Here is a 15,002-nt window from a genome sequence, read left to right on the forward strand (position 1 = left end):
TTTTAAATGTATCTGCACAAATGTATTTATATTTTTTAGTACTTTTTAAAATGCCTATAGGATCTGTAGTAATATTCTCTCTTTTATTCTTGATATTTGGTTATTTGTGCCTTTTTTTTTTGTCTTGATCAAGTCTTGTTTGATTTATCCATTTCATTAAGCTTCTCAATTATTTGGATTATTGAATATTCAATTAAGGTTTCTCTATTTACCTAGCTTTTGGCTTTGTTGATTTTTTTTTGAAGATTTTGGCTCAGTCGTTAGGCGTCTGCCTTTGGCTCGGGTCATGATTCCAGCGTCCTGGAATCGAGCCCCGCGTCGGGCTCCCTGCTTGGCGGGAAGCCTGCTTCTCCCTCTCCCACTCCCTCTGTGTTCCCTCTTTCACTGTGTGTCTCTCTGTCAAATAAATAAAATCTTAAAAAAAAAAATTATTTATTTATTTATTTAAGAGAGGGAGAGAGCGCACAAGAAGGGGGGAGGGGCAGAGGAGAAGGAGAAGCAGACTTCCCTCTGAGCAGGGAGCTCAGGGCTCTCTGGATCCCAGGACCATGAGATGACATATGCCAAAGGCAGACACCTAAATGACCGAGCCACACAGGCACTCCAATTTTTGTTGTTGTTTTCTTGTTGTTATTTTGGCTTTGTTGGTTTTCTAAGTGTGTTTTCTACTTAATGAAATTTTGTTTACTGTGTTTATTTTTTGCTATCATTTACTTTTTTTGGATTAACTTGTTTTCTGTTTCTTGAGATGGATTAACTTATTATTTTCCTAATTTCTTGAGATGGATAATGAAATCACTTATTTTCAGATTTTCTCCTTTTCTAATATATTTAGTTAAGTCTGTATATTTCCCTCTTAGCACTGCTTTACCTGTATGCCACAAGTTTTGATGTATCATATTTTCATTAACATTTAGAATTATTTTCTCATTTAATCTTTGACCCATGGTTATTTAGAAGTGTATTCCCAAATTTTCAAACATTTAGAATTCTTTCTTTCTTTCTTTCTCTCTTTCTTTTTAAAGATCTTATTTACTCGAGAGAGAGCACGAGTGGGGTGGGGGCGGGGCAGAGAGAGGGGCAGAGGGAGAAGCAGACTCCCTGCTGAGCAGGGAGCCCTACACATGGGGCTTAATCCCAGGACCTTGAGATGTTTAACTGACTGAGCCACCCAGGTGCCCCCAAACATTTAGAATATTTTAGATCACTTTTCTGTTATTGATTTCAGCCTGAGTTCCACTGTTGTTAAAGAACATTATCTGATTTCAGTTATTTGAAGTTTGTTGAGATTTTCTCTATGATCCAGCGTACGGTCAGTTTTGAGAACTGTTACATGTGCACTTGAAGAGAATATTGTACTCTGCAACTGGGTGTATCATTCAGTACATGTTCAATTAGGTCAATTTTGTTAATGATGTTATTTAAAGTCTTCTATAACCTTATTTTTTTTTTTACTAGTTAATAACTTATATAGAAAGGTATGTAAAAATATAGATATGCACTTAGGCACCTGGCTTTTTTTCTTAAGTGAAAGGGTAATTAGAGCTCAATAATCTATTTAAATCTATTTGAAAGCCTAAGCAAGTGTAACTGGGAACCATAAAAACAAAATTGTCTTTTGTTTAGGAGATTAGCAAAAGGTAAAAGTTACCAAACTAGACTATTCTTGCCAGCCATCATTTTGATGGAATTCTTGCTTTGGGTTTGGAGGTCACTAAATCAGGAAACCACATGCCTAAAACAAGTCCTTTTTCAGAAATTATTAAAAGCAATAATCCATACTACCACCAGACTCATGCAACACCCTACCACGGTGCTGTCACATGAGAGATTATATTCATACTGCACTGTTCAGGCTACAAAACAAGCCTCATTATAACAAAAATGTATAGAATTTTCCCACTTATTAAGTACCTGCACTCCTCTACTCTGCAGCTAGATTGATCTTTTAAAATGCAGATCTTGGGGCGCCTGGGTGGCTCAGTCGTTAAGCGTCTGCCTTCGGCTCAGGTCATGGTCCCAGGGTCCTGGGATCGAGCCCCACATCGGGCTCCCTGCTCTGCGGGAAGCCTGCTTCTCCCTCTCCCACTCCTCCTGCTTGTGTTCCCTCTCTCTCTGTGTCTCTCTATGTCAAATAAGTAAATAAAATCTTTAAAAATAAATAAATAAAATGCAGATCTTATCATACCATTCCCCCACCCGATTTAAAAATTCTCCAGGGGATCCCCTTTATCTCCAGGAAAAAATTAAATTTCTTCAGCTTGGCATAAGCCCACCAGGGTCTGGTTCCTTTCTGCCTTCTCCTAAAGTTTTATCTCTTCATATACCTATAAGCTCCAGCTACCCATGGAATTCCCTGAATGGATCACAGTCTTCTGGCTGCTCCCTCGGTCCAGAGTTTGCCATTTTTTTTAATCCAATCTTGCTTGCCTGGCTGATACCTATGTGGCCTCCGGTGGCTCTGATGTCACCTCCTCGAGGGAGGGCCTTGTGTTTTGTACATTCCTCTCCTCTGTGCTTTCTTAGCACCCTTGTCACCTCGACCGTCATGCTTGCTGTGCCTTGCAGTGGCTGCAGATTAGCCTTCATCTTCCCTAATTAAGGGAAAGCACTGCATTTTCTCTCTCTTGATAGAGCCTGTCACAGTGCCCGCACTCAGAAAGCACCCAGCAAATTGTGAATGAGTGTTTCAAGCGCAGCCATCTTAATTAATTATAAAAACAAACAAATCGCCAGAAAAACACTCAGAGGGCACTAAAGCATAAGCCTGAAGGTCACTTAGTGTATCCCATTTGGAGGAATTGTTTTAATTTACTTTTTATGGCATTTAGGTAAGTGGCAGGGGATGGGAGTGACATGGAGGAAACAGGTGTGTGAAAAGCACACAGAGACGCCTTTGCCTTACAAATACACGGATGTGATGAACTGAAACATTGAGATTTTTATTCAAAAGAGTTTGTAGGACTCATGATTCACTGGGACATGTACAGGAAGTGTTTTAAAAGATCCGTTCTTTCAAGCTAAACAAAGCCTGTCTGAGATAACAACCAACATTGGCCACCCTGGTGTTTTAGGAGCTACTAACCGTTCTCAGAGGGAATGGCCTTGGGCAGAAAGGACAGATAAATGACAACATGTTTCCTGGCTTTTTAGTCCAGTTTATTTTTGTTCGGTAGGCTTTTCTGATGATTTCATTGTAGTTGTGTCTAAAGCTCAATGCACGTGTATGCTTTCAAGGCATAGTATTGTAGGGTTTTCGGGATCTCACTTGGGTGGGGAATAATGCTTCATCCATTGTAGGGCAGTTTTCTGGATTATGAAGTTGAGTCAAAAAGTTATTTCCTGGGGCACCCTGGTGTCTCAGTCTGGTTAAGCGTCCGGCTCTTGATCTCAGCTCAGGTCAATGTCTCAGGATTGTGAAATCAAGCCCGGCGCTGGGCTCCACGCCGGGTGTGGAGCCTACTTAAAAAAGAAAAAGTTATTTCCTAATAAAATCAACCCCACTGGCTCTAGAATTATCTTTGTGGGGGAAAAAAAGAAGACCTCTTTTCTACTCCAACATTCTTTCAAATTCCAAAATACAGCATTCGGCATTTCCTTCCTTAGTTCCTCTCTTCTGACGCTTTTATGCATTTCAAATAATGGCATAGTCTCAAGGTAACTCAGCATCCAGGACTTGCCCTGGGCTTGAAGGCACAGAAAACTGAAGAAACACAGCATTTCATCATATGCCTTGTAGCTGGGAAGCCGTAGAAAACAGAGTTTCTGGGGAGAAATAGAAGACTCACGTAAAGCTGCTGTGGCTCATCCAGAATGACATTATACCCTATCCTAACAGAAAGGCATGTTGCCAAAGCTTGAAAGCATAAGCTATTCCTAAAATGGTGTTGCACTTCTATATTGGAACTATCATCTGGCAGCCACGGTGACAGAAATGGATGGAGTGCTGGAAACTATGAACATTCACTCAGAAGAGAGACTTTATTATTGTTATTGTTGTATATTTCCCTTTTCCCTCCTTCAACTTTCTCCCTCCCTCCCTTCCTTTAGGTGGCTGAACCAAAATTACATATGAATAGTATTAAATAGCTCGTTATACGAGTACAACTTACCATGGGATCTGTCCTTGGGGACATAGGCTTTTGGGTGAAATGAACCCATACGGAAAAACATCCAGACAGATTTCAGGAGGAGACCAAAGGAAGGCATCTGAGCCTTCCTGCTTTAGCTAGTGTTCTCCAAGGTTAACAAAAATGCTTTATAACATGTCTATGAGATACTTTATAATATGGCTATTTTCAGACAACGCTTCTTAAGATGGATTCAGATCTAGGGAAAACCTGTACTGTGATGGAAAATAGGGAAGGATGCCTCCTTATTCCCAGAAACTTCAGGAAATTTTTTAAATTTTTGAGTCTAGTTGATGGCAGTGATGAAAGCGCTCATTTGAAACTCTTCCATTCACGAAGCAGCAATTTCACCAAGAGGTAGGTGGTAGGTAGGGAAGGACAGGGCATCATGTTCCAGGAGGGATAAAGAGGAGAGGGTGGACTGAGGGACCAATGGAGGAACACCCACCTGAACGCTTTCTTCGAGCTCAACAATACTTGACAATAAGGACTGGATTCTTCTAGGGCTTGTGTGGCAGCTGCAGAAAGCATAAAGCCAGCAACTATGTGGAGAGGGACAGGTATGGATTATATCTGATGGGTGTCGGTCCAAATAGGAGCTAGGTGTCTAAAAAGTTGGTCACCATTTACTTTTTTTTTTTTTTAAGTTCAGATAGTCTTTCTATTGTCATGTTTTTTCTTTTTTAATTTCTTTTCCTGACTCAGTATATTTGCCTTTTATTACATCATGATTTCAGCTTTCATCTTCGTTTCACAGATCCATGTTTTCCTGAATTTTATGGAACACAAAGTAGACATTCCCTAAAGTTGACTTCTGTTGCCGTTAGTACATTTTATTTTCAAAAGTGAGTCCTTTCTCTGCATTTTGAGTGCTGTATTCTCTGCGTTCTTTAATGCTCACTCTTTTTGTTGATATATGTATTTTTTCTGTTTAGTTGTTCTTGAATAAAGAGAGGTGAATGCCAGCTGGGTGTTCTCCATAAACACAGGGACCGTGTTCTAGGTTTCCTTTATGTCTTGCCAGGGTGTTGATAGAATCTTTTGCTCATCGCATAAGCCAGAGAAACGGGAGTAGGTATGAATTTCTAGTACGTCGTATGCATCCTAACCGTGCTTTGTTCTGTATTGTTTCTTCTCTGGATTTGTTGAAGCCGCTGGGTTATGCGTTTGCCTCTGTTCACAGCCTTCTGTCAGGGCAGACCTTCACACATGGTTGTGCCTGTGTGTATGTGGTACTACTGGTGACTACATGAGGATGGAGCCCACACTGTTGGTTTTCTGCTCCTTGTGGCACTGAGCCTGGGACTTTCTAGGGGAGATGGTTGTCAGTGCTCTGATCTGAACTGTTGAGTGGGATTCCAGGTGATGCATTCCCTGAGTGCCTCGCTCCTGCTTTGGCCCAGGGCCCTGGCTGCCAGATTCCAGGATGGTAAGAAGCTCTTCTAGACTTGCTTACCCTGATATTGTGCTTTCCCAGGAGTGGGAATCGTTAATAATCGTGGATTCAAAGCAATACTCTGTATGATGTTCTTGATCATTTCAATTGTTTTTGACTCATTATAATTGGTTTTTAGTTCATGAAAGTGACGTAGGAAGCCCTTCTACTAGGAATAGGAGCTTCTCTTAGGAAACGAAGTGACAGTCATTTTTATTTACTTGACCTTGCATAATTAGCATTTTATTTCATCTGCCACTTTTAAAAATATCGTTTGAAACTACTTGCCTATTTTGTAAAGACGGGCTTAGTTAAATCTAGGTCACGAATCCACAGTCCATTTAATGGGAGACCCAGGAATCTACTCCCACTCTTGAAAGATCACTATCCTAGAATATGCCTTCAAGTTTTTTGTTTTTGTTTTTTGGAAAATCATATTAATGATGAAGTTTTGAACTTGTCCACACCTGAGAATATATTTGTTGGCATTTCTACTAAATATAGATCTAGGCATAGATATTTTAAATTACACCACATTATTCTCAAAAAATGGTATTACTGTTAAATGGCTTTCTGGTATCTGGCATGGTAGAATTCTATGGGCAACTTACATTTCTGTTACTTTGTAAGTCGTATATTTTATTTTCTAAGATTTGCAAGTTCTTTTCTCTATTCTTTGAAATAAAAAATTACAACAGCATATAATCGATGTTTTTATGTATTTTTTTTCTGGTTTTATCTGATCCCTTTTCATCTGCTTATAAAGATTTTTCTTCAGTCTAGGAAAACTTATTTGATTAAAGCTGCTTGAGTTTGTTTATTTCTTATGGAAGCCCTATTACAGGTGGACAAGATCATCTGGTTCTTATTTCTATTAGTCTTAGATTTTGCCTAGTCATTTTTTACTTTTTGTTGTTTTCCTCTTAGGTTTTGAGAATTGACATGGGTCCTATTATAGAGTCATGTCAATTCCCGGTAGAATCTTCAAGCCCCAAATGAAGGGAGAAAATAAAAAAATTCTTAAATTTACCCTCATTTTACTTTGCCAGTTGAGAGTCCAGACAGCTTGGGGGTAGTTGGGCCCCTAGAGGTGAGAGTCAAAATTAGAGGCAGGCCTAGCCAGGAATGTGTTTTGCTAAAGAGCTTCCAATCCTTATTTGGAATAGCTCGCAGGGCTCACAGCTACAATCTCCCCATTCTTTGGCAGACTGGCTGTCCACTCTGTGTGAGTGACTGGTAAGCCCTTCCATGCCAACTCCCTGTCCTGCTGCCCCTGAAACCCAGAACACTTCCTAATGGGAGCCACCGGGCTGATCCTCACCTCCAGGCCCACAGAGGGCTCTGCTGGTTTCCCTGTTACATGCTGGAGATTCACAAATCAAGAAGTGACCACCCTCAGTCTAATTTCTACGGTATTTTACATCATTGAAATTCCTTGGAATTTCTTTTGTATGGCTGATCCTACTGTTGAAGGTTGATCCAGAGTTTTTCCTCAATCTTTATTGCTGGTCATTTTCATGGAGATCTGGAGGGGAGTAGTTTACACCTTGCCAAGAAGTGAACTACTCTCTCTTATGATGGCAAATCTTGAGGATATTTTGAAGTCAGGAAAGTGGAAACAGCCTTGGGAGATGGAGACTTGACACTAATCTTAAGTATATTGCTAGGATGTTTCCCATCTGGTTGCCTGTGATGATCAAGGTCACTGAATAACAACAATGGCAATAATGGTAATAATTGCCTTTATAAAAACAACCAGGAAAGGGGAGATGTTGGTCAAAGAGTATAGACTTTTAGTTTTAAGATGAAAAAGTTCTGGGGATCTGATGTGTTTTGGTGATTATAGCATGGTGATTATAGTTAGCAAGTTACTAGTTTCAAGTATTGTATACTTGAAAGTTGCTAAGAGTTAAATCTTAAATGTTCTCACCATAAAAAAAGTTATAATTGTATGAGGTGTTGGATGATGTGTTAACTAACCTTATTGTGGTAATCATTTTGAAATATATATGTGTATCAAATCACCGTGTTGTACACCTTACACAATGTGATATGTTAATTATATTAAATAAGGCTAGAAAAAACCCACATGGTTGATGTGAATATATTATGATTTAATCTTTATATCAACTTAGAGCATTTGATGGTTGGATCTCTATCTTTTAGCTGACACTCAGAGAAGTTAAATATCTTGCCTGGTATTACATAGCTAATATGTTGTGATGTGGGGCTCAAACCCAAGGTTGTCCTCAAAGCTTCTGTTCTTTCCTTTGCTGGCTGTCAAATGGCCTGAGGAGTTGTCCAGCCTCCACATCTTTGGTATTTACAGTGTTCTCAGTTACTGGACTTTGATCATCTCTTGTCATTTTATTGCTCTCATATATACTAACCCCTTCTCTGTGGGGTAATGTTGATATAAATAAGATAGCCTATATTATCATTTCTCTTACACTGTCTGGAACACTTGACTAGCAGCGGGGGATGATCTTGTCTTTAATACTTTGGTTTACTATCCAGCCTTTCTCTCTCTCTCTTTTTTTTTTCTATAAAGCTGGGGTATTTATCTGCCCCTAGAGGAATTCCTCCTGTCCTGTAAAATAGTTTATCTTCAGGTATTCCTTATGTAGCCCTCTATGGGTATTTTGGTGCTCTGAATCTCCTCACCTGTCTTAGAATACCCATTGACTACGAGGTTGCTCATGCAGGCTCATGAGGCTGGTCACTGCTGAATGAACATAGTATAATCTTTAACATGGCAGAATCTCAAGTAGTATTTTGTGATGTTGGTGCTGCTCATGCTTTACTACATCCAATGAGAACAAAAAAATTCAAATTAGAGAAGCAGCAAAATCATTGCTAATTTAGGGAATTCCTAGAAAGATAAAAGACAGCTAGAAAGTCTTGGGGGTGGTCTGTGCCTGGTGGATGAGAACATTTTTGTTCTTGCTTCACAATGGCAAAAATGTATGTATTTATTTTATAACTTGAGAAATACCAGTATTTCTCAGCTCCCTCATTAGATTTGTATTTTCCTTCCAGGTAAACTGGAATAAATAAAAACATTCTATGGCTGTAAAATGTGTCGCTGTAATTGTGGGATTATTCTTTGTTCCCTCTATTCTAATTTAATCATGTTTTTTTTCCCCCTAGGTTACGGTCTTTGGTCAAACAATTAGAGAGAGGCGAGGCTTCGGTGGTAGATCTTAAGAAGAATTTGGAATATGCGGCCACAGTTCTCGAATCTGTGTACATTGATGAAACCAGGTAAGCTAAACATGACAAGACGTGAGTACACTGGGGGTCAGTTCTCTGTTATGTGGCTTTTCTGAAATGTCCCCCTTGGCCTGTAGTGGGGTAGTGCTCAAATGATGGGTGACGGAGCTTTCGTTTCCACAAAACGAAATTTGGACCTCTCCTAGCCTCGGTGCCTCCTCATCTGAGAAAGGAGCTAACTGAACTTTTCTCACATGGTCATTATGATAATGGAGTGAGATAATGTAAGAGGAGAAGTGATTTTTAAAAATATGGTAAGATTTCTTATCAAGTGTAGAGTTCCACTGTAATAATTGCACGCTGTTAGCCTCAGCCTAAAAGTTATGTTCATGTGTTAATTCACATTGTCTTTAAGTGGAGGTTCCTGAAGTGACGATAAAGCATTTATCCTCTTAAGGACCCAGAATTCCTCCTGCAATCTTGTGTGTTACCAATTTTCTTAATAGACTCCACCTGAATTATCCAAACGTCTTAAAGCACTTCCCGTCACCAAATGCATTTGAAAGTAGCAAAAGAGCTTTTCTTTTGAAAAATGTTAACCTGGTGAATTTAAAAGGCTTTTTTTCTCTTTCCTAATTCAGGCTCCTCTATCAGTCTTAACTTCTCTATGCCAGATTCCAATCTGAAAGGATTTCCCAGTAATCTAAGAATTAGTATGCATGTGGTTTAGTTTTTGGTGACTTGCTTGGTTCCTAATTTAAGGAAATTTGATATCATAGTTTTTTCCAAATGTTACATTTTCTCCCCCGCCCCCCAACTGATGTGTCTAAAGGAAAAAAAAAAAACAACAACAATCTTTTTTTTAAACTTTTTATTGATACCTGTTTACACTACTTATTTTTAGTAGGGCTTAATATAAGTATAAAGTGCAATTTTATTTTAACTTACTATTATTTATGTTCTCTTCTGGTGGTCTGACCTATGAACAAGTTTGAAAAATCAGCCAAGCACATCTTACAGATGACTTAAATCACTGAGCTCAAATAAAGAACTGCATTATTTTGGAAATTTTGCTTGAATTTAGAATTTACACTTCTGTAATGTTCTATCAAACTAGAAGGAATATCAGTTGATATCATTTTGGTTTATTACTTCAGAGGACTGGGTTGATGTGATTTGGGCAATGTTTTACAAAGTCTTTCTTTTTCTTTTTTAAATTTTTAATTTTTAAAAAAATTATTTTTATTTTATTTTATCTTAAATTTATTTTTATTAAAGATTTATTTTATTTATTTATAACTGTTGTATAACCTTGTGTAACTTTAAGTTGTACAATGTGGTGATTTAATGCACTTATATATTGTAATATGATGACCACCACAGCATTAGCTAACACCTCTATAATGCCACAGAATCTTCATGATTTTTTTGTGCTGGGAACAATTAAGATCTAGTCTCTTAGCAACTTTGAAGTTTGTGATGCAGTATTGTTGTCTATAGCAAAGTCTTTAAATGTTCTTTTTTTTTTAAACACAAAATAATGCCACATGGTCCATCTATGAAAACCTCCCTGTGAATGCATTTTTAAATGGAAGATTTAGATCCCATTCAAATTCCACAAACCTAGGAATAAAGATACTGGGTGCTCCTTAGAGCCTGAGATGGAGCATTTTTGACTTTCTCTGATTTCTTTGTTTCTTTGTGCAGTCTGGTAGAGAGAACCATCCTGAAACATAATGGTGAGCTTTTACAAGCCTTACCAAAAAGGTGCTGTATTTTTTGTGGCCGTTTTTATTTGGTTTCTTTGTACCTGTGGAGGCAGGTGGGGTGGAAAGAGGGAGCAGCCATTGTGAACAGAGAGTTCTAACTTCAGATGTAATCTCAGTGTCCTGGTTGTGTTTCTTGCGTTCAGGCGACTCCTGGATACGGAGGATGAACTCAGTGACATTCAGTCAGATGCAGTGCCTTCTGAGGTCCGAGACTGGCTGGCCTCCACCTTCACGAGGCAGATGGGGATGATGCTCAGAAGGAGCGAGGAGAAGCCACGGTTCAAGAGCATCGTCCATGCAGTGCAGGCTGGGATATTTGTGGAGAGGTAAAGATGGCTGTCAGTCAGTGACCAAAGCAGCAAAAGGGACACCAGTTTCCAATAACTGGAAGCTTTGCTTTGATGTAATTTTTGTATCTGTATAAACACTGAAAATTCTGGTGGAAATAGATAGTCTTGAAGGAGAGATTGCCAAAACATATTTATTTAATCTTTGTAGCATCATTAGGATAAGACTTTGCCTTTGCTCAGAATTCTTTTTCTTAACTAGATAAGATTTGGTTTAAGTTCAGTCTCCCATTTTTTAAAAAAGGACATCATCTAATCCATCATCCTTTGACATATGTGGAACAGGGCAGGGATGCCTTGAGGTTGTTGACCCTGGGTGGGGGGGGCAGTTCATTTAAAGGCTTTGAGTTCCCCATGATGCTTTCCAATTTTGTTAGCCATTTTGCTCTTTAATTAAATTGCCCCTTCCCCAGAAATAGATTCCAGAAATTGATTTATTCTTCCTATAATCCTTATTACACAAATCAATTTATTCTTCCTATAATCCTTATCGTACATCTACAGGTTTTAGAAATGCCACATTCAGTTCGAAGTTCACCTGGGACATTTCCCTTCTTGTTTTTGACAGTTCTAAAGAACAAGCTCTTCCAAATGGTTGCCCATAGGAGTTCCTCATTCAGGTTACTATCCATGCTGTACTATAATTCACTTCTAGTAGAAGAAGTGACCCATTTTAATAATTGAATTTACAACTTGGGGCCTGTCGATTAATTTTTTTTTTGTTTCCAATGATTCATGTATTTGGGATTGTTTTAATTTCTCTTGAATGTAACCCTTTCTTAGGTCACTTGAGTGACTATGAAAAATGTTATAAAAAAACTGTTATGTTTTTTGTTCACCCAATGACATGACTTCTCATATTTGTCAGTGTAAGTCTGTGGCCTGCTAATTCTTTTTCGTAAGATATAATATTGCATGTTTCCCCTCTGACTTTGCCAGAATGTATAGACGAACATCCAACATGGTTGGACTGAGCTACCCACCAGCTGTTATTGAAGCATTAAAGGTAATACCAGAGAAAAGGTCTGACAGTGTACATGGTATCTTATAAAAAGTAGTTACATTTGTTGTTAGAAAATAAGAGGCTTTCATTTATGGTTCACTTACAGGTTTCCCAGTCATCCCTGACTTATTTCTTTCATTATTTTTCACTTATCTGTTCTTGCAGTATCATGATCTTTCTGCCTTTGACTTGCTGTTTTTTTTTTTTAAGATTTTATTTATTTGAGAGAGAGAGAATGAGAGACAGAGACCATGAGAGGGAGGAGGGCCAGAGGGAGAAGCAGACTCCCTGCCGAGCAGGGAGCCCGATGCGGGACTTGATCCCGGGACTCCAGGATCATGACCTGAGCCGAAGGCAGTCGCTTAACCAACTGAGCCACCCAGGCGCCCTTTTTTTTTTTTAAATCAAACTGTGCAAGTCTCATTTCTTTCTACATCACCATCAGGGGGATCTTTGGTGATTGTAGTTGTATCATTATCTGATTATCTACTCTAAGTCCATTTTGTAGATGAGGAAACTGAGACTTGGTGAGATTTTTAAAAAGATACAGTTAGTTAATTAGAGGCAGAAGAACTAAGGTGTGATACCAGAGTTCCAATCACATAGTAAGCTCTCAGTAACATTTTACTGCCTGAATGTGTGTCCCCAGAACCTATATATCCTACTATTTACCCAAGACTCTCACAGAGCCCGAAAGTTCAATGAGAAGTTACACAGATGTTTGAGTTACAATGAGCTAAATCTTGCAGAACTACTCCCACTCAGGCAAGCTCTTAGAATTGTATAGAATATTCTCTAAGAGCCTCAAAGTGGATTCTTATGTATGTGTCAGTTCAGATCCACTGGTTTAAAGTCATCCTGGCTGTGCTAAAGCTGATTTGGCTTCTGGATTTGAGGGTGGGGCTGTGCTAAGGGCGAGGATCACTTGGCTGGTTGACATGGCATGATGTCTATACACAGAATCGAGTCATCCATTTGCTCAGGGACATCCTAGCATACTGACTAGTATGTGTGTGTGTGTGTGTGTGTGTGTGTGTGTTAAGATTTATTTATTTATTTTAGAGAAAGAGAGAGAACATAAGTGGGAGGGACAGAGGGAGAGGGAGAGAGAACCTCAGACTCCCTGCTGAGTGTGGAGCCTGACGTGGGGCTCGATCCCATGACCCTGGGATCATGACTTCAGCCAAAACCAAGAGTAGGACACTTAACCAACTGTGCAACCCAGGTTCCCCATTCTGACTATTGTTATGGCTATCGGTTGTCTATCTCTGAAACCTGAAACATGTATTACCTGATGATATTTTCAGAAGTTAACTTAAATTACCTACTCATAGAATCAGGGATGGGAGAGCTTCATGATCAACTTAATGTCAAGAAAAACTTTTAGGGCCATTTTGATTTTGTATTTCAGTCTCTTTCTCTTGCCTCAAAGACATTCACTAGTTGAATTTGTGAGACCCTATATTCAGATTCTCAGTTGTCCATTTTCTTTCTCTCTTTTTTTTTAACTACCTTTATTTTTTTTTTTAAGATTTTATTTATTTATTTGAGACAGAAAGAGAGAGCAGGGAGAAGGGCAGAGGGAGAAGCAGACTCCCTGCTGAGCAGGGAGCCCGATGTGGGACTCGATCCTGGGACTCTAGGATCATGACCTGAGCCGAAGACAGACGCTTAACTGACTGAGCCACCCAGGCCCCCATCCATTTTCTGTCTCTTAACTCATCCTAAGAACAGGAAAGATGCTCAAGAAGGATGCAGCAAGAGGACACATGTTTCCTCTCGCTCCTCTTTGGTCTCCCCACCAGTGCCCAGTGCACCCATTGTAATTTACAGCCACATTTCCCATGTAATCAGTGAAATCACTGCATGAGAGCTGATGTTTCATAACACCCACTAGGAAGCTGCATTGATATTCATAACCAAACCCGAAACATTCAATGAAAATCTTAGGGACATTAAAAGAATCCTTTATATTTAATTTCTTCTCTTATCACGAACATAAATACAGATGTTTATACCAGTATTAAGAAATTTATAAAAATATTTCCTCTAGACTGGAGAATCTTTTCTATGCAAAATAATTGAAGAAAATGTGGAGCAACCTGGGATGTGCATGAATTGTTATTTCGTGCTTAGGGAAAAGTCATTCTCAGAAGCACACATGTCTTTCTGAGGGGAAAGGAACCTAGATGATTCAGACCAGGAATGAGTGCTAACTCTCCAAACTGCTACCCTTCTGCACAATTATTGAGGATAATATGCGTAAGGCTAGAGTTGCACTTTCTCCTGATCCTGTCCCCTAATTACTAGGGGAGTTTAAGATCTTTTTACAATGTAATATTTCCCCCCCTCCCTAGACTCTGGTTTAATCTGCAGTGGATTGAAGATGAGTTGGCGGGATCACACAGATAATTTCTTTTTTTAGGTAGTACCTGTTAAAAAACGGTTATTTCTACTACACTGCCAGCAGTTTATATGGAATGGCCATTACTTTGTTCTATTATAGGAAATTTCCCCAAAACTGAGAGAATACAATTCAATAAAATAACCGTCATGCTGTGGTCATGTTAACCTTTGTGATTAATGTAAGAACATGGCATGAAATCACATTTAAGTAAGAGAATAATTAACTGCCACCAATCTCTAAATTTGACATATGTTGCTCTTTTGTTTTTTAAATTTTTTCCATCCAATATATGCTAGCTTCTGATTTGGGGAGTTTTATCTCTAGGCTTTTGAGGTGGGGTTATTGGAATTGTAGAAGTGTATTATTGTTTAGAAGGCGTCTGTTGCGTAACTTAGGAAGGGACATCCTGGGTAGACTCTAGGTTTAAAGTGGGAGGAAGAGAGGAGGTTCAGGCTTCCATTACTTTAGACTCATAAGAAGTTCCTGAAGTTTTTCCTCGAGAATGGGCCTTGGGCCATGTTTGGTAAGAGAGGCTTAAGATGGTTAAAGACAGTTAAACTAGGTGCTTGTTAAAAAATGCAGATTCTAGGTCCCAGGCCAGGATTCTGCAAATCCCTCAGCTGAGAATCAGCACTTTTTTCCTGAGCACCCCAGGTGGTTCTGAAGAACATGATAATTTGAGAATCACAGCTAAGTCC

The 15,002-nt window shown here is 39.1% G+C and overlaps 1 protein-coding gene across 7 annotated transcripts in view; it reads left to right on the plus strand.

Annotated features, from left to right (window-relative positions):
- The window catches only part of PDE1C (phosphodiesterase 1C), a 286,493-nt gene that overhangs the window by 173,851 nt on the left and 97,640 nt on the right, over positions 1–15,002 (plus strand). For all 7 annotated transcript variants that reach the window (XM_081800305.1, XM_081800306.1, XM_081800308.1 and 4 more), the window contains 3 exons: positions 8,716–8,829; positions 10,691–10,873; positions 11,834–11,900. In XM_081800305.1, the coding sequence (XP_081656431.1) occupies positions 8,716–8,829; positions 10,691–10,873; positions 11,834–11,900 (364 nt within the window). The remainder of the gene's footprint in view (positions 1–8,715; positions 8,830–10,690; positions 10,874–11,833; positions 11,901–15,002) is intronic.

The sequence above is a fragment of the Leptonychotes weddellii genome, chromosome 12, assembly GCF_054177405.1.
Source record: "Leptonychotes weddellii isolate Sample4059 chromosome 12, ASM5417740v2, whole genome shotgun sequence".
Taxonomy (NCBI): domain Eukaryota; kingdom Metazoa; phylum Chordata; class Mammalia; order Carnivora; family Phocidae; genus Leptonychotes; species Leptonychotes weddellii.